At 37.5% G+C, this 20,212-nt stretch overlaps 1 protein-coding gene across 1 annotated transcript in view; it reads right to left on the bottom strand.

The window, feature by feature from the left end:
• The window catches only part of ANKIB1 (ankyrin repeat and IBR domain containing 1), a 184,243-nt gene that overhangs the window by 105,475 nt on the left and 58,556 nt on the right, over positions 1 to 20,212 (bottom strand). Inside the window, 1 exon segment of the mRNA XM_045288798.1 lies at positions 10,037 to 10,312. Within this exon segment, the coding sequence (XP_045144733.1) occupies positions 10,037 to 10,224 (188 nt within the window). The 5' untranslated portion in view covers positions 10,225 to 10,312.

The raw sequence follows: 20,212 nt of genomic DNA, 5'->3' as shown, positions 1-20,212 counted from the left end.
CCTACCAGGCCTCCTACACCCTCCTCACCACAGATTTGGATCACTTGTTGTTCCCTTGTCCCTGGGTTTGTTAACACCACTTTCTTTCCCCTCACTTCCCCCTCTCCCCCGGAACTGTCCCCCAGGAACTGCCGGTCCCGTTGTTTTCTCCTCCAAATTGCTCATCCAGCCTATTTAGCTAGACCTGCGGATATAATAACATGCACAAAAACAAGACAGAGCAAAACCAAGCAACAAAAGAAAACAAAACAACGACAACAAGCCAATGACAACAAAACAAAACAAAATACAACAACAAGAAAGAAAAGCTTGTAGTTAGTTCAAGGACTGTTTGTTGGCCTTTAAGAGTGTTTTCCGGTTTAGTCTGATGTGGTGCCACGCCCTGGCCCCAAAGTCTATTTTTGGTATGCCCTGCAGATTTCATTGCTGTTCCCCTTGCTGTTCTGTAGCATGCCCTTAGGGTTTTACCTCTGTGTGGTGGGATCAGATCGGGCGGAATTTCTACATTGTGTCTCCAGTGTTGTCCCCTGTAGGGCTATGGGTTAGTGAGGGGTACCGTGTCTCATAGTGGGGCTGGCCATATGCTCTTCTCTTTGGATTGGCTTCTCTGAGCGGGAATATCATCCTCAAGGATTGGTGGGCCAGGATGTGCTCCACTGTCTTCTTCCCTCTTCATTTGCTCCGGTATGCTCTGATCAGATATGTCCCTCTCCTGGAGCTGCAGCTTCAGTGCTGTCCTCTGAAATAAATTCTTCTGAGGAGAGGAACGATAAGCCCCTTTCTGTAACTAGAACAAAAATCAAACCCACACTCAACTCTGACTCACAGTAACTCATAGGATAGGGTAGAGTGGCACCATAGGATTCCAAGCCTGTAATCTTTATGGAAGTGGACATCTTTCTCCTGTGGAGCAGCCGGTGGGTTCAAACTGATTTGCAGCTGAGTATTTAGTCCTTGAGCTACAAGGGCTGTAGTTATAAGAATACATCAATACTGGGACTGGTTTTTACAATGGAACTTAATTGCACATACGGTTAATTCTGGGACAAGGGTAAAAAGATCATTGGCAAGAAGGTAGAAAAAGAAAAACATTAACCTAGGGAAAAAACAAAACACCCCTTTCATCTGATCCATCGTAGCCCATCCAGGAGCCATCTGTTTTTCTGTTCTTCTCCTATTAATTCTCAAATGGTCAATTTACAAATGCTACCTCTATTTCTTCTACCTTTATTCTCTTCTTCAGTATGACCCCATTCTTACCACGTTAGTAAAACTGCAGTCTGGAATAGCACTAGGAATTTTGTGATCCCTTATCTTCCTTAATTTTTCTTCACTCTTCAATTGCTAACAGTTCATCTACATTTTGACCTTTCTATAGCTTGGCTTCCAAACTGCACAACCCTCTAAACCTTATTTTAGCCCTTCTCTCGGTCATGATAAAAGCAAGGACTTCCCTACCTATTTTCTTTCTGGGAGCAAAGTTCTCCTCTTGGCCCCATTTTCTTCTCCATACACATTGCCTTCTTTCAGAGAGCTCATGCACTCTCAAAGCCATTTATCTTTTAAAGATTTCTGTGAATACACTTTGTAAATTGTAATGTATTTTCAGAATCCAAATCATAGGCAATTATGGCAACGGGATGGCTTCCCTCAAAGTTTTCATTTGTACATTTTTAATTACTCTTAATGCTCTAACAACCTGTCTGCCCTCTCATTGGACTTCTTTTTAAAAAAAATTAATTTAAAAATTTATTGAGCAATAACACTTAAGTAGTTCAATCACATCAAGGGTGCAATCAACTTTGGAACTTTTCCTTCCCATCTGAGTTTCCCTATATAGATAAAAATATAAAAAAAGGTAAACAACAAACAAGGACCCATCAACAATCACCATATAAAACAGAGAAATCCTCAATCTAAGAGAAAGAAGAGAATATAAAAAATTTAGAATAAATTCACAATGTGTCCAAATGGAAATCAAATGACAAGGTATTTTGTTTCAGCTTAAGTACAGATGCTAAAATCCACTTTACAATGCTCTTTGTCTGAAATTAGGGCTGTTACTATGGATTCAGGGCTACCACTACTATCATCTATACCTTCAGGTGTTTAGAATTTAGGCACTGGTACCATTCCTTCCTCTGGGTTTGGATCTTATTTACAATCCCTGGATCATCAAACAACCTGGCATGCATCTTCTGTGTGGACTTAACTTACTCCATTCCTAGATGGTTGTTTATTTTGAGATAAGCCTTTAAGACTCTAGATGCCATTTTTCATGATAGCCAGGCACCATCTGATTTCTTCACCAAACTTTGCTATGGGACCCATGTTTTCACTGAACTCCTTATGAGGATGAGTAACAGGCAGGGCCATGTCATAAGAACTAATTATTCTTTTATTAAGACTATGATCAAGTAAGAGCTCAAAACTCATTCATATAAATATGGTCTCTCCAAATCTCTGGTTCACTTTTAGAAATATCACTGTCATTTTATTGTACTACATCTTAAATCATCGCCACAGAGCTTGAGGTAATTAAATTGACAATAATGTTATTTTAATCAATGGTAAAGAACTGTAGAGCAAAGGGTTTTTTACATATGTAGACCTTCTTGTTAGCTCTAATGCATGAACTGTTAACTCATATGTCTTAAAATGTGGGTGAATGGACACCAGTTACACATGCCATGATGGCTGGATATATAGCAATAGGTAACACTCATTTACGAAGGCAGAACCATGCCCAGTAGACTAACATGTTACATAAAGGCAGAAAAAGTGTGAAAACAGCAAATATATGTTGCTCCTAGGTGACCATTTGTTGGGAACCCTCAGTGCAACAGGTCCAATCCACCCAAACTCAAGGCCTCTTCCTCAAGCATATTCTACTGTTATCACATACTCAAATAATCTTCTGAACTATCAGTTGCCTCTCCCAGGACTCAATTTCTTGGAATAATACGTTATTTTCCCAGTCATTAACATATGTATAAACTTTCAGATCTTTGTTTCATTCAATTCATATTTGCTAGGAATCCATTATTTTTCAGCTACTATTCCAGGAGTTAGGGATACAGTGATGAAAACTAAGGGTTAAGTCCTTGACCTAATGGTGTTTACATGTAAGATATGAGGTAAGGGGACAAGGAATGGGCCAGCATTTTAATCTACTTAAAATAATTTAATCATTTCTGAAATCTACAAGTCAAAAAACAAATCAATAATTAAAAACTATTTTAACGAATCCTCAAAGCTACAGGTCTTGATAGTATTATATCTTATCATTGACATGCTTTAAAAAAAGATTTTATATTTCATTTATGCACAACACTCGTCTTACTATTTTCAAAGAAGCAAAAGGTAATGATTCTGTAAAAATAAAAAATATATATATAACCCTTGTACAAGAGATTAAAACAAAAAGTTACCATACTTTGCAGGGAGATACAGTTAATGAATTACACATCTAAACTAGAACAGACTGACAACAAAGTCCATGGCCTCTTTGGTACATTAAGCAGTAACTATTTGGACATGCCATAATTAAGTACTTGATTCAAATCCACCAGAAAAATGGTGGTGTCTGCTTCCATCTCAGAAACCCTAGGAATTGACTTGGCAGCAGTGGGTATATGTCACATTATGATTCTAGCCAACGTGAGCCAGGGTCTACACAAAAGATGGCAAGCAGACATTCCATATTAAAAGAGGTAATTATAAGGAAATAATGACCAACAGCTGGTTAGAAAATTGAGCAAGGTTAAATGCACTGAAATATTTGGAGCCGTCTAAAGCACAAATAATAAAATAGGGCTTCTATGTACTTAATGCTAATAGTAACTTGATGTCTGATGATTTTGCACTGGTCTAAATAAAATAAAAGACACACATAAGAATGCAGAGACTAAAGATATTAGAGCTGTGTATTGAGAATGGCAGAGCAAAAAGATAATTTCTATTATTATAGTTTAAGGCTTTAACAAAAAATTAAGAGCTATCAATCTCCAAATAATTAAGAAAAAGAAAATACCCGAATGTAAGCCATATGTTGAAAGTTAAATATAATGTAAAAGGGTAGAATCATAATAGTTCAAAATAGTAACTAAAGGAGAATATAAAATCATTTTTTGTAGGTGTCTAAAATTTAGTCAATAAAATGATAACCACATGGTGAAGTCAGGCAAATACAATCTTGCTTAGAGGAGTCAAGAAGATAGACAAGTTTAATAATTCTTTGAATTTTTGGTCATAGACTCCTTTTATACTTCTTAAACATTACTAACAATTACAAAGATCTTTTGTTTATATATCTATGTATAGTGTATATATATTGCTATTTACCAACCTAAAATTAAAACAAATCTTTAAAATATCCATTTAAAACATTAAACATACATAACATTTTAGAATGAAAAATAATTGTATTTTCAAAAAATTGAGGCAAATAACATTGTTTTACATGTTTACAAATCTTTTCACTGTCTTGGTTTAATAGAAAACAACTGGAATCTCATTGCATTCAATCTTTTGCAATATGTCCTTTTGGTTGAAGTATGTGAAGAAAATCTGGCTTTTTGTATAGCTAAAAATGGGAGAAAGTATTTTAAAAGTCTTATCAGAAAATTTTGACTTCCATCTTTGACACTCTATGAAAATACAAGTGATAGTTTCTTAAAAGTTAGTTGCAATGTGTAATATGAAACTCTTAACAGTGAGGTATTTGTACTCTTACACTTAAATTCAGTTTGTCACACAAGATATTAAAAAGATGTGTACATAGGGTGGGAAAAATTTTATATTTTTGAATGCTTCATTAAAGACATTTTAAAGTGGAATTGGTTTCTGTAAACATACAAGTAATGAGCAGTGATGAATGCAATGGCCAGTAAGATAGTTTGGTGCCACGGTCCTGATTCGTCTAAAGGTGCCGGCAGATATATTGGTTTTCTAACACTGCCAATAAAAAGGATAAGTAAAGCCTTAATATTACTAAGGAAATAGCTTTGTCTTCATGTGCTCCCTTCCCTGTAGAGGTTTGGAATCTAATAATCCCCAGAAGACAATTTTAAAATCACTGGATGAAATGACCTTTATAGAGTGTTTTCTCATTATACAAATTGTATTTGTAAATTACACTACAGTTGTTAAAGAGATGTTATTTGGTTTATTTTAAAGTAAAGTATAAGCATTGGTGTTGTTTCCCATGGAGCTGCTGGTGGGCTTAAACCCCAGACCTTTGCTTAGCTGCCAAGCACCAAAACCCTCTCAAAAAAAGGGAACCAAATCCACTGCCACTGAGTTGATTCTGACATAGCAACCTTAAGAACTGCTCCACAGAGGTTCTGAAACTCTCTTTTTTTAAAATCATTTTACTGAGGGCTCGTACAACTCTTTAGCACAATCCATATATCCATCCCTTGTGTCTAGCACATTTGTACATTTGTTGCTATCATCCTCAGAATTTTTGCTTTCTACTTGATATCAGCTCATTTCCCCCCTCGCTCCTCTGCCATGAACCCTTGATAATTTATAAATATTATTATTTTGACATGTCTTACACTGTCCCAACATCTCCCTTCAAACTGTAAATCGTTGCAGTGTCATCTTTCTCCATGGAGCAACTGGGAGGCTTAAATTGTTGACCTTGAGGCTAGAAGCCCAACCTTTAGCCCACTGCATCTCCAGGGCTCCTTAAAGCATACACATAAGTAGTAATATTTTAAAATATTCCAATAAATCACATGATGATCCTAAATATTACTGGAGCTCACTATTAGGAAACTTAGTATTAATAGATTTGATAGAAGAGTAAGCCAAGCAGGATTTAAAAATATTTAGGGTTACAGTGGTGAGAAGCAATAGGCATCATGGAGTTCAGAGCATGCCACAGCATGCAAGACACATAGTAACTAATTTAACTGTCCCACAAAGTATGAGAGGTTCATTTTATAGCTGAAAAACTTAAGTCCAGAGCGACTAACTTGTCTTGCTAATAAGTAGCCGAGGCATTCCTTAAACACAGGCTATCTGATTGTAGAGAATGAAGAGATGTCCCTGTGATGTGCTGGGTTATGTGTTGGTCTGCTAACTGCAAGGTCAGCAGTTTGAAAAGGTCAGGCGAAAGATGAACCTTTACAGCCTTGGAAACCCAAAGGGGCAGTTCTATTCTGTCCTATACCATCACTCTACGTTAGAACTAACTTCAGATGGTGTGTGGTCTTAAGTAGTATTCTCTATTTTACCTCTCTGGGTTCTAATATCCATTGATATGACGACACAGAACTCATACAGACAACTTGTGATTTTATTAAGGAAGTTATGAATTAGTAATGCCAGTGAGAAATGCTCAAGACATGTTACAAAGTTCCTTCGGGTTCCCTAATAAATACCCAAAGGGGCATACCACTTTGCTGTGGGACTGAACCCAAAGGTATTCACCTCAAGCTCTGTGGGTCAGCAAACCTAGCTCACTAAGTGTCCTGAAGTACCCTCACTCCACAAGCTCGACTGCTGCAAAATGCACTTCGCTTTACTAAATCCATGCTGCAGCTCTGATATTACAGCCATCTTCTGAATCCAAGAAGTTCATTGCAGAGGACGAGTTCTACTCCTGGCTCTTTCAGATAATGAGATCCCTCCTCCTGCTTCTCAAAGGGCTTATTTTATATGCAGCAGGATGGTACTGCAGGGACTACTGGGCACAATTACTCACAGGTGCATCCTATCAGTAACTTCCCCCACCTTCTACCAGACTGATGCAGGAAAAGGTTGTTTAGTAAGAGACTTGTGCTAGAAGAGCCACGTCAAATAATTCACTGCCTCTGCAGATGGCATTGGTTGTATCTCTCTCTCTCTCTCTCTCACACACACACACACACACACACACACACACACACACACACACACACACACACACTAACCCAAAGCTTCAGATACATCTTCCTGGACAACTAGCTTCCCTACATTTTAGTTTCAAGAGTTCTGGGAAACCACATAACATTCCTGTGTTTTTGCTTCACTTTCTGCAACCATAAAGTACAGATAATACAAATAATAACAGATATAACAAACTAACACTAATAAACTCTATTTGAGGATCAAATAGAAAACGCCTATGTTTCTGTTAAGGGCCGTGGAGTTGATTCTGAGTCATAGGGACCGTTTGTACAATAAAATGAAACCTTCCCCACTCTTGCACCATTCTTACGTTTGATCCAATTATTGTAGCCACTGTGTCATATCCATCCCGTTAAGCATCTTCCTTTTTTTTGCTGACCCTCTACTTTACCAAGCATGATGTCCTTCTATAGGAATTGGTCCTCCTTTTGCCATGTCCAAAATATGTGAAACAAATTCTACCCATGCTCACTTTTAAAGAGAATTTCAACTGAACTACTTCTAAGACAGAGTCGTTTGTTCTGGTAACCCACAGTATAGTTAATAAGTTTCCCAACACCACAGTGCAAAGGCATCACTTCTGTAGTTTTCATTGTTCACTGTCTGGCTTTAAAATGCCAGGTGAATTTAAAATGAGGTGAATGAAAACACCAGTGGCTTGAGTCAGGTTCATCTTAGTCTTCAAAATGACATCTTTGCTTTTTTTTGATAGCACCACCTGGATTTATTTGTACAAACAGCACAGGGCACCAGCACCATGCAGATGGAAGCCTCACACCAGTCCCTCTCATCCTCAGATGGAGAGCTCCATTTTGTAGGAGACTGGGCACCTTTGGAAGCTTGAACTGGGGCCTGGGCACTTTGGGAGCTAGAGTTGAGGCCTCGCCTGGAGCATCAGCCTTGCTTTAGGTCTTGGCCTTGGGCTGGTAGGACCTCAGACCTTTGGCAATATGTGCCCCAGCCTGCTTGCCAAGACTGGGCAATGTAGGCCAGTTGATTGAGCTTGCAGTTGACACCCATTGGGATCTTAGCTTTTACCTCCGTGGGTTTCCCAAGATCCTTGATAGCCTCAGCACAAGCAGCTGCGACCTTGGCATTGTTGGCCTGCATTTTCTTCAGGCCTTTCTTGTTGTGCTTCTTGGCAAATTGCATGCTCTTCGGGAATTTGGGGTCAACCCCTTTGAGTGATTCGTATCATTGTGATCAGGGTTTCTTGATGCAGTTTCTGTGCCGTTTCTGGCACTGGTTCTGCATGGTGTGGTTCTTGGACTTAGCCAGTCTGCACCAACGCCTGCTGTTCCCACAGTGTCAGAGATGGAGGAGAGAGTCATCTTTGCTTTTGTAATGCCCCAAAGAGATATCTTGCGGCAGATTTGTTCACTGCAATCCACTGTTTGATTTTCTGACTGTTGCTTTCGTGGGGATTGATTATAGATCCAAGTAAAAGTAATCCTCGACTTTGATCTTTTTTTCAATTTGTCAAGATATTGCTTATTGGTCTAGTTGTGAGAATTTCTGTTCTCTTTATGCTAAGATATAATCTGCTAAGATATATACTGAGTACTGTAGTCTTTGTTTTTCATAACCAAGTGCTTCAAGTCCTATTCCCTTTCAGCAAGCAAGATTGTGTCATCTGTTATGTCTTCAATTCTGATGCTGAGGTTTTTTTTCATACAGTCCAGTTTCTTGGATTTTTTGCAGCATACAGATTATGTATGGTTAAAAAATACAATCCTGGTGCACTTTTCCTGATTTCAAATCACACAGTATCCCCTTGTTTTATTCAGACAACTGCTTCTGGATGTACAGGTTCCACATGAGCACAATGAATTCTTCTGCAATTCCCATTACTCATATCGTTATCTATTGTTTGTTATCCACATAGGTGAATGTCTTTGCATTTTCAATGAAATACAAGTAAATGTCTGTCTGGTATTCTCTACTTTCAGCCAAGATCCATCTGATATCAGCAATGACATTGGCAGTTCCCGATAAATGTACTGCTGCAACTATTTTTGTATTATCTTCAGCAAAATACTGTTTGATAATGTCCATATTCTGTTGGATCACCTTTCTTTGGAATGGGCATGAATATGGATCTCTTCCAGCTTAGTGGCCAAATAACTGTCTTCCACATTTCTTGGTATAGATGAGTAAGCATTTCCAGAGCTCCATCCATTGATTGATACATCTCTTGTACAGACAGCATCAAGGATACAGCAGAAAGAATAAAATATGACAGGCAAAATACACATGGCAGATTTCCCAGGCACCAAAATGAGCACCTTAATGCTAATGGCAATGTGCATAAAGAAAAAATGAAAATGAGGTTGCTGTGGCACCCCCTCCCTCCCCCCAAATAATAAATAACAGAGTGGAGGTTGAAAATTTAGTTCTAAAGAGCTAGAATGATTGGTTTAAAATTTAGATTATGCTGAATAATAAGTGTTTCTTTCCCTTCTAGCATCAGACTTTCATAGGCCCAAAATCACTTCTAAAATAATTATACTTGTTTTGGAACTACTTGTGTATCCTTCCTTTTGGTCTTATTGCTATCAACTTTTCATGCAATAAGGCTAAGAATCTTCATATAAGTATACTTGGTACATCACTCCTAATGCTTTCTTGTTGATGAATTATGGTTTGTTTGGTTGTTTTCTTTTTTTTTAAGTTTATTAGTTGTTGGCAGTGTGGAGGAAATATTTCACCTTTAGAAAAATCTTGTCATGTAACTTGATCCAATAAAAGATACTAAAATCTGATCATAACTAAACAAGGCAAACTCAAACTAGCAAATCACAGCTTAGCTCTTTCTCTTGGCACCATTCCCTGTAATTTTTTTATTGGCTGACAAGTACTTTTATAGAATCAAAACACTGTACAGGGAATACTGCTACCAAACATATACAATGAGGATCAAAATGTATTTCCAGCAATAAGAATATGCAAACCAAGCTTACTATTAAAATTTTTGGCTTAGTTTCAGGTCTAACCATAAAATCATATTAAATAATTTAAGCATATAGTTTTAGAACACTTAACTCCCGATAACATGCTCATATAGCTATCTGTTTTCAGATTTAGTATTTTTTTCTTCTAACCAATTTGTTTTCAATTGGTTTACAGTAATACTTACCCTAAGATTCTATTCATTCCATGTCTAGCAGCATAATGTAATGGAGTGTTGTGCTGGTAGGGCTCCCCATACGATGTGTTTGGATCAAGGGATTCTTTTAGCTGAGGGTTGTTTTCATATATTTGGCAGGCCAGGGTTTCATCACCATTGATGAGTGCTTTACGGAATTTGGTGGTTGTATTTCCCATGTTTTGTTTTGTTTTGTGATAGGCAGTGGCACTTTTTTCCTTCCCTCTTCAGCCACTTTTTGAATGCTTCTGCAACATGTTTCACATTCTAATGGAGAAAAAGAATTGTTTTAATTAGATTAAAAATTTTTGAATTCGAGTATATAGCACTATCCTCAAAGAAATAATATGACAAACATAATCTGAGAAGTATAAATTAGGGGAATATACTATATTACAATTAATAGCTAAAAAGTCTCAAATTTTCAATATTGCCCAGATAACTTCTTGTTAAACTACAGCACTTTCCCATAAAGAGGTAGTTAAGGTTACACAGGCTGTTCTTATGCACTACGTAAGTTACCTACACAAATGAGCTTTGTAATTTTCCTTTTCAGAGAGTCACTATGAGTAGAGTCAACTTGATAGCAGTGATTTTTCATATTGATAGGAAATTAACTTGATTGACTTTCCTCCATGGAAACATTTAAATATGTATATTTGTTGTGCTCTAGCCAATTTATAGCATAGTGAAGAATGTAAAATATTTTGGTCATATAAGAACTGCAAAACAAATGTTAAACTTTAATAAAGGAAAGGTGAAAATGTTCAGTATTTACAATGACATCAGAGAAAAGCTGTTTTTAAAATGTAAGCATATGACTATACAACTTAATAGGAGAGTCACAACAAACTATTTTATATACCTGACTATATAGAGAACAATGGCAACAGTGATGAGTCTACCATTTTATTGTTGTTTGACAGACACTGAGTTGATTCCAACTCATGGTGACCCCATGTGTGCAGAATAGAATTGCTCCACAGTGTCAAGGCTGACCTTTCACAAGCAGACTGCCTCTGGGTGGGTCTGACCCACTAAGGTTTCAGTTAGTAGGCTAGCACTTAACCATTTGTACAAACCAGGAACTCTTTTCCTACCTCCTAAGACCATTCAATTTATTTCTTTGTACTATGAAGAATTGAAAAGAAGCCTGAAAAATGATAATGTACATATGGGTTTTTTCTGCTGAAGCAATGTGATGGTAGGTGAGGTAAAAAGACATAGAAACAAATATAGGTGTAACTTTGAGCAAATCATTTATCTAATTATTATATCTTAGAAAGCTGTGAGGATTATGAGATACTTTGAAGTACCTAACACAGACCTTGGGCAATGTGCTCCTAAATGCTAATGTAATTCCAGTCAAATGTTTCTGAATCTACTATTGAGCTATGATCACTGTGGTAAAGTGATATTTCTTAACATGGATCTTCTTTCTACCCAAGACCCTGAAAACTCCCACCAAATGACTGGGTGGGACCATGCAAATTGGGTGTGTGAAACACTAATATAGGGAATTGGTCAGTTTTTGTTAACACTGCCCTGGTTAATTAGCCATTTTTGAAAGAGGAGCAGAAAAAGAGAAAGCCCAGGACCATCAGAAGAGAATGTTCCAGATCCCTGTCTATAGTGATGGAGGCCAAGACCAGAGGCATCAGAGACTGACACTGGCGCTATGGGACAGAGCAAGAGGACTAGCACAAGGACAATAGGAACTGTGAGACATCAACAGGCAGACATCCTGGTTCATGGAGGCAGAGGCTGAAGGCATGAGAGAGACTTAGTTGCTGGCTGAGAAGAGGTGCTGCTGTGCACAATATTCTTTACTGTTTACTGATATTGACTTGAGGTAATCTATTAACTTCACTAATAAATTCCTGTAATTGTGAATACTGTCTGTGAGTTCTATGTGGCTACTGCAATGCATTATCAAACCAGCAAAGAAGCAGAGTGCAGAAGGAGGAAAGACTGGTGTCTGAGTAGGTAAAGAAGGATGGAGCATGGAGGCATGTCTGACCTCTGCTACTGAACAATAGGGAAACTAGAGGAGGACAGATATGGCTTCCCATGCTATTTACGCATATGACTATCACAATTATTGACAAATGAAGCATATGTAAAGGCAAGTATGAAAAATGATGGAATAATGGCCTACTGCAGGAACTGTGAGTGCAGCAGGTACAAAAACGGGAGGAGGGGCATATGTGACCTCTTCTCGCTTCCCTGTTGCCATAAGGCAGAGGTCAGACATGCTTCCACTCTCTATTTTTCTTTACCTGTTCTGACACCAACCATTCCTCAAATAGCACTCTACTTCCATTCTAGGTTTGATCCGTTGCAATAGCCACAAAGAACTCACAGACAGCACTCACAATGATGGAGGTTCATTAGAAAAGTTAATAGGTTACAATAAGTCAGAATGAGTATATAGTAAGAATAAAATTATTGGTCCAAGCAGTGCCTCTTCTCAGTAGCCAAGTCTCTTTCTGGTCCTTAGCCTCTCAGTCATGTGGCCCCTTGGCTTCTGCCCTCCTGGAGGCCAAGACTAGAAAGCCAGCCTGATGTTCTGTGGAACAGTGTCATGCCTAGGCACCACTCCTCTGTTTAGTCTCATGGTCTTCTTGCCACAGCCTCTGGTGTCTGCTTCCAATACTTCAGACAAAGATCTAAAATATGCTTCACTGGTGACTCTTTCTTCTGGTGGTCCTAGGATTTCTCTCTGTGTTCCTGCTTCTGAGATGGCTCTTAAGCACAAAGAAATGGAGGTGTGATTTTTGTCTTTCAGCAGAAACACAGGGTGGTAGCTTGGTTCACAGGCTCTATTAAAGTGTAGACTTAAGCTAACCCTTAATCTTGTCCTTTAGCATAGCAGAGAATTTGATCCAAAATGGGGATACAACCATAGGTAGAGCCTAAAAGGTATTATTGCTAGAAAAAGGTATTATTGCTAGAGGGTCCATCTTAATTGACTGTATCTCAGCAAGGCTGGAATTTTTAATACTGGAATAAACAAAAAATTACTACCATTGAGTTAATTCAGACTCACAGCAACCCTATGATAGAGAGGCCACTGTGAGTTCCAAGACTCTAAATCAGTTGTGACCCCCAATCATAAAATTTTTCATTGTTACTTCATAACTGTAATTTTGCTACTGTTATGAATCGGGCAACCACTGTGAAAGGGTCGCTCAACCCCCAAACCGGTTGCAAATCAAAAGTTGAGAACCGCTGCTCTAAATCAATATGGGAGTAGAAAGCCTCATCTTTTTCCTGTGGAGAGCCTATAGCTTTGAACTACAGCCCAACACAGAACCTACTAAGCCACCAGTGCTCCCTAGTGTTAGGATAGCAGAATGTCTAAATGTATACTTTAGCCTTTAAAGTACAAATAACTAAAAGCTTTTATACAGGGTAATGATATCGTTAGTTTGTGCTGTAGAAAATTATTGTCACAATTTAAGACAGACTACAAGGAGAATTGAGCAGTATCATGTTGCCTAGTTAATGCAATGGCAGGCTAGAAACAAACAAAACTTTAAAATAAACTTTGTACAATGTAGTAATTACTTAAACAGAATTTAAATTAAAGAATCAAAAGTAAAAACAAGCAAGCAACACACAAATGACTTGCTTCCTTAAGTTTTATAAGAAACATGGCTCTCAACCTTGGCAGTACATTATGATAGCCTCGGAAATCAAAGCTACATCCCAGATCAGTTAAAAACTTTTAGGAGTGGCACCAAGGCATACAGATTTAAGTGCCTGGGGTAATTTAGACTGTGCAGCCACCTTTGTTATAGAATCACTCTAGCCAACTGCTTACATATAAGTTGGATGAGCAGGTGAGAGAGCAGGGTAAGGCATCTATGAAGGCTATTTTACAGATGAGTGTTAACTCTTTACTTATTTTAGTAGTACATTTCCTGACCTATATATATATATAATTAATGTGATTACTATTTGAACCTTTTTAAGGATTTTTTGTTATTGTCATGATTTTATTTTAAACATGCAAATTCATATGAACAATAAAAACTTTCAAAATTATGACTAAAGAAAAGGGACAAAAACCACTTTACTAGAAGGGAACCAATATTAGCATTTTGATATACAGCCACCTTGACCATTTATAATGTAGTTACAAGTATGCATATACATATTACACATACTGATGTACATTGAATCATATAACTAATTGGGGGAGGGTTACTGAAGTCGAAAGCACCATTCTTTTTATCATCTCGTAATTAGAAAAGCAAAATTCTCCCTCTTACAATTCACAATTTAGGGACACTCTACTTTCCACAAAATCTAGGTATCATCCTCACTTTCCCAACAGGATTGATGAAGACCAAATAGGTGCATAAGCTAATGTGAAGAAAGCATATGGTGCCTGGCTTTCAAAAGATAAAGCATCTGGGATCTTAAAGGCTTGAAATTAAACAAGCGGCCATCTAGCAGGGAAGCAAATAAGCCCACATGGAAGAAGCACACCAGCCTGAGTGATCGTGAGGTGTCGATGGGATCATGTATCAAAAGATCCAAAACAATCACATCAATGTGAAGTAATTCATTGAAGTGGAGACCCAAAGCCCATCTGTAGACAACTGGACATCCCCCATCGCCGCCCCCCAGAAGGGTTATAAGGAAGAGATGAGCCAGCCAAGGTGCAGTATAGCACCAATGAAACACACATCATTCCTCTAGTTCCGAAATGCTCGCCCCCGCCCACTACCACCTTACAAAATCCAGCTAGACCCTTTGTTCTACACACATTGGTCCAGATAAAAGCTCTCGACACATGGAATTCCGAACATATAAAACCCTAAGGTACGGTGGTGGGAGTAGGGATATCATGAGGGAAATGGGGTGGGGAGGATAATGCGGGAAGCCATCACAAGGTTGGATATATAGCCCTGCCTCTCCACCGAGGGGGATGAATAACAGAAATGTGAGTCAAAGGGACGATGGACAGTGAGTTAGTTAATTGTGCCAGCCTGGCCGATAATCACATGTGGGGCTGGTTGAAAGGCGGAGGGATAAATGGGTGGTGAGCCTCGGCCTTTCTAGTTCTCGGGTCTCTTGTTTTGTGATGGGTGCATCGGGTGCAGTTGCCTTAGCAGTTCCCTGCTTCAGCTTGCAAGATGGATTTCCTACAAGACATCCCCAAGGAGAAGCCGCATGGATCTATCCCGATGCAGCCCTGGGTGCTGGAGCGGCCGTGTGGAGACCCTTGCCAGTGCTGAGATGCTTACATGTTCACTGACTCAGCTTTCCTCCTGCAGTCAGCATTATTGCCTCTGTTTTGTGAGGTGAAGGACTTTGTGGACTGGTGTTGGGTATGGGTTAATGTTGGACTTGTGTGCTTGGGCAGCGTTGGGTTAGGATGTTTTCGTGGTGCACATTTTCTTTGCATAAAACTCTCTTATACGTGAGTTGCTGTGGATTTGTTTCTCCAAAGTACCTAGACTAATACAGACAGTGTAAGACATGAAATATATAATCAAGGATTTATGAGGGTGGGGGAGGGAGGGGAAAAAAGAGTTGGTGATTCCAAGGGCTTAAGTTGAAAATGTTTTGGAAATGTTGATGGCAATATATGTACAAGTGTGCTGAATACAATTGAATGATGGATTGTTATAAGATTTTCAAAATCCCCCCAATAAAATAATTTTAAAAAGAAAAAAATCTAGGTATCATCATGTTTTTACTATCAATGAGGTTGTGTTTCACTGTACTACTGCTTTAAGTATTTTAAATGTTTATTATCTTTAATAAAACTCCACTCAGTTCACTGTATATTTGATCTCTAACCATATAATGTGGTTTATGAAGGATCTTTCCTAAGGGGTTTTCAGTCTTTCGTAATAGAATGCAGCTTATTATAAACATTATCTGAATTTTGAATTAATCAAGAATACATTTTTACTTGATTTACACAATTACTTTAAGAGTGTCTCATTAGAACAATAATTTTTCCAAGATATGAAAAAATAAATATCTAAGAAAAAAGTAATGATGTCTTAGGACACTTAACAAGATCCTTTAAAAAAGTCGATAATTAAATGTGTATTTAATGGCATCTAGAAATCTTTTTTCAGGCTCTGTTATCTTCAACACTATTTTCTATTTTTAAATTGTACATTAGGTGGAGGTAACACTGTTTGATTTTGAAAGTGTTGCGTTCAATTGGGCATTTCCCCAGAAAATGCACCATGAAGAAAAGGCATGGCTTCATTCCCTTCCGATTTGATTCTCACAAAGCCTGCCGAGAAATCTGCCAGCTGTGTCCTTTCAGTTTTCATACCTCTATCTAGTATTGACTGGAGCGATTGTTCCTGTCTGCTTCAGACACTTAACATTACACCAACTCCAAGATAACTCCATGACTGGAGCTTTATGATACAAGTGGTGGGTTGTGTAAGGAGTGAAATGATTCCTAGTTTGTACCTCTAAATCTTTAAAAGAACTACCTTCAGGAGTTAAGCACAGCACTTGGTCTGCACTTTATGCAGAAAGGATAATGTACTGTCAATGAACTCCAGAAACGTGTACCTAATTTCAAATTAAATTTTCATTGTGAAGGATTCTATAGTTTAATTGTTGTCTCCCAAGTTCACCATTCCTAGGTGAATAATCTGCAAATTCAGGAGTACATAATTAACAAACTACCACCAGAAATATTTTATAGAAAGCGAACTTCTTTAGACATAAATGACCAACTCACAATTTATCGGTTTTCAAAAGTACATTATTTTTAAAATCATTGCAGTTGTCGACCCATACAACACAACTGGCTCCTGTTATCTAACTAGAAGAAACCCAATATTCTCAATTATTCCATATATATGCAAACACACATTCACAAACTCATCCTATTGCTGAGTGGATTCTGTTGCTATTGAGTTTGTTCTTTGTTAGACTTTTTAAAAGATTATTTAGAACTACCCCTATAGGCTTTCCAAAGCTATCTTGTAAAGTGAGTTTGAACTTCAGACATTTAAGTTAGCAGCTGAGCACTTAACCACTGTTCCACCAGGGATACACACACACACACAACCTTCTGCAATTATTTGCATTGATATGTTTAACAATCTTAAATCTACAACTGAACTTCAGTCAGTACAGAAATAAGTAGGTTTATTCAACAATAGGTTCAACCCTATCCCAAGTTGAAATCAGGAAGATGACTCTCTAGGAAAAAGAATCCAAAAAGTTCAAAGTCTAAAGAAGTACTGTTACTGAAATATTTATAGAAAAGGAGAGAATGATTATAAACAAAGTCTTTTTAAGCTAAAAGGCAAAGGAACAAACTGTAAGGGGAAAAAAGAAAACAGCACATAATAAAGCAGAAAAAGAGCAGATGAGCAAATGATATATTAAGCTATCAACTGCATTCTCTCATTCAACAAATGCTTGACTACTTGTACAGTAATTTTCAGTTGTCACTGTGCATCAGGATCACATGGTCTTAAGGGGAACCAGGAAGGTGGAGGATCTGTAAAGCTCCCCAGATAATTATCATATGTAGGTTAGAATTGAGAATCATGAACTACTTATGAAACCATACTAAGCCAAAGATGTAGGAAAGAGATGTGCTAGCTAAGCAATATGATAGACACTGGAAAGACATATTCAAATTCTGTGTTATATTTCAATAAGTAACAACTTTTATGAGTGTATTGTCTACTCATCTATAATTCAGAGAAATATTCCTATCTACTTTCTTCAAGAAACGAGTATAAATAAATTATCCCTACATTCATCGAGTTTATATCCTAGTGGACGTAGAAAGGTAAATATTGCAATGATTTGAATTTCCTCACTGTTGAGTCTGATCTTTATTAGACTGTATTTAGTGAAATGAATTTAAGATTCACCTATGTTGACACATGATTTAACAGTTCTGTAAATTTTACAAAGCAATCGTTCACTTGTTTAACCATTCACTTGCTGAAGGATATTTTGCTAGGTGCGAGTTTTTTAATAAAGCTGCCTTAACAGCTTTCAGAAATATTATACTATCTTGATGACTGCAGCTTTAACTCTTAAAATTAGGTAGTGAATTTCCAACTTAGTTCTTTCCCCAAATTGTGTTATTCTAAATTTTTTGTCTTTCTATATAAACTTTAGAATGAGTTTCTTGATTTCTATTTTCAAAGTCCCTGGCTTTGATTGGGATTGTGTTAAATCAATAGGTCAATTTGAGGAGAAAAGCCATAGTAAAACTATTTAGTCTCCCAATTCAAGAATATAGTATGTTGATTCACTCTGGCTACTTTGAGGGTATGTGTCAGTGTAATTTGGTGATTATGTTTATAAGCAAGTTTCAAAAGGTTGTGGGAAAATTACATTACCCTCTAATTCCATTTCCCTACAAATTTATATACGAGTGGTTAATCCACTGAGCAACCTTGGCTCCTTTAGAAAGTACTACAGTAAGATGAAATTGGTATAGTTCATTCAGGAAAATGACTTGAGATTAAAAGGCTGAATTTGATCTACCAAATGACAAAGAACAACTTTAGAAATGTGATGGGAAACTTGTGATAGTCTGCTGAGGAACCTTATACCCTGCTATCAAGTAACTCACTGTAGCAGCTGGTGTCTGTCCACCTGCCCCTCCCCGCACCCTCAACATACATCCCTGCTCTTAATCCTACTGTTATTTTTTTAAAGTAAACTACAATATAGACTTTTTAAATAAACAAATGCTTATTTCAGTATAAACATTAATGAAAAGAATTGCTGATATAGTTTAAATGTCAAAAATAGAGGGCTGAAATTTTAACTTTTTCACATAAAAATGCTAACAATTTTAAATTACTTTCATAAGAAAACTAAAATTCTTATAAGTATTGACTTTAAAAACATGAATTAAAATGCATAAAATCATAGAGCTAGAAAGAATTACATTTATATCATTCCAGTTTTAATATTCCAAATTTAATACTAAAAGTTCTGGTTTGTCACTATTTAACCCTTCCTCATTAGGTTATGGACAATCTATTTACTATTCTCTTCTAAGTCTACTGCTTCAGTCAGATAGAAAATTATATTACTAAATGAGCACCAGTAAGCAATGTATGGTTCAGTATAGGAGGCGCAAAACTTTCTTTCTAGTGACAGACAGTAAATATTTTAGGCTTTGTCTGTCGCAACTACTCAATTCTACTGTTGGAGCTTGAAAATCATGGGCAATACATAAAAGAATGGGTATGGCTGTGTCCCATAACCTTTATTTACTAAATGAAACAGGCAGGATGTTGGACTTGGCCTATAGGCCATCATTTGTTAACCTACGGTTCGCAGACAGGAGCAAAGCACAGTGGAACAACTTGGGTTAAAATCACACATCTACTATTAGTTATATCACAAATTACTTAATCATCTGTACTTCAATGTCCTCATCTGTAAAAGGGGGAATAAGGATGGATGCTTCTTAAAAAACTGCCAGTATTGCATAAGTAAAGTACCTGATACACTGCATGACATAGAGTAAGTACTCAATTAATGTTAGTCCCTTTCTCCTATCTGGATTGGCAAGTAGTTGTTAAAGCGTCAGCTACTAGCTTCAAGTAACTTAATACTCATTCACAAAAATAAAAATATGAAACTTTACAGAAAATGTCACCAACTTGATATAAAACATTCTATATCAAGAATAATATGTAACTGGTAGTTACAGTTCCACAGCTAGAATTTATCATTTATTAGGTGTCTGACCTTTGGCAACTTAAACTATGTACTTTTTTTATTATATTCTAAATAAGTTATTTCAATCTTCAGTATTTTTCTAAGTCATTGTTAATATTTAAAACATTTCTCCTGGTCTGAGGAGCTGACCCCACTCCCAACTATGTGGACACCTGCCCCTCCCCTCAGAAGAATTTATTTCAGAGGACAACACTGAATCTGCAGTTCACAGAGAGGGACATGTCTCATCAGAGCACAGTGGAGCAAATGATGGGGAAGGAAGAAAGTGGAGCACATCCTGGCCCACCAAGCCTTGAGTACGAGATTCCCGCTCAGAGTAGCCAATCCACAGAGAAGACCATATGGCCGGCCCCACTATGAGACACGATATCCCTCACTGACCCATAGCCCTACAGGGGACAACACTGGAGACACAGTGTGGGAATTCTGCCTGATTTGATCCCACCA

This window comes from Echinops telfairi, unplaced genomic scaffold (genome assembly GCF_000313985.2).
Source record: "Echinops telfairi isolate 266 unplaced genomic scaffold, ASM31398v2 ScPeMD7_23;HRSCAF=83, whole genome shotgun sequence".
Classification (NCBI taxonomy): domain Eukaryota; kingdom Metazoa; phylum Chordata; class Mammalia; order Afrosoricida; family Tenrecidae; genus Echinops; species Echinops telfairi.
Note: the sequence above shows the minus strand (reverse complement) of the source record. Positions and strands in the feature narration are given on the sequence as shown.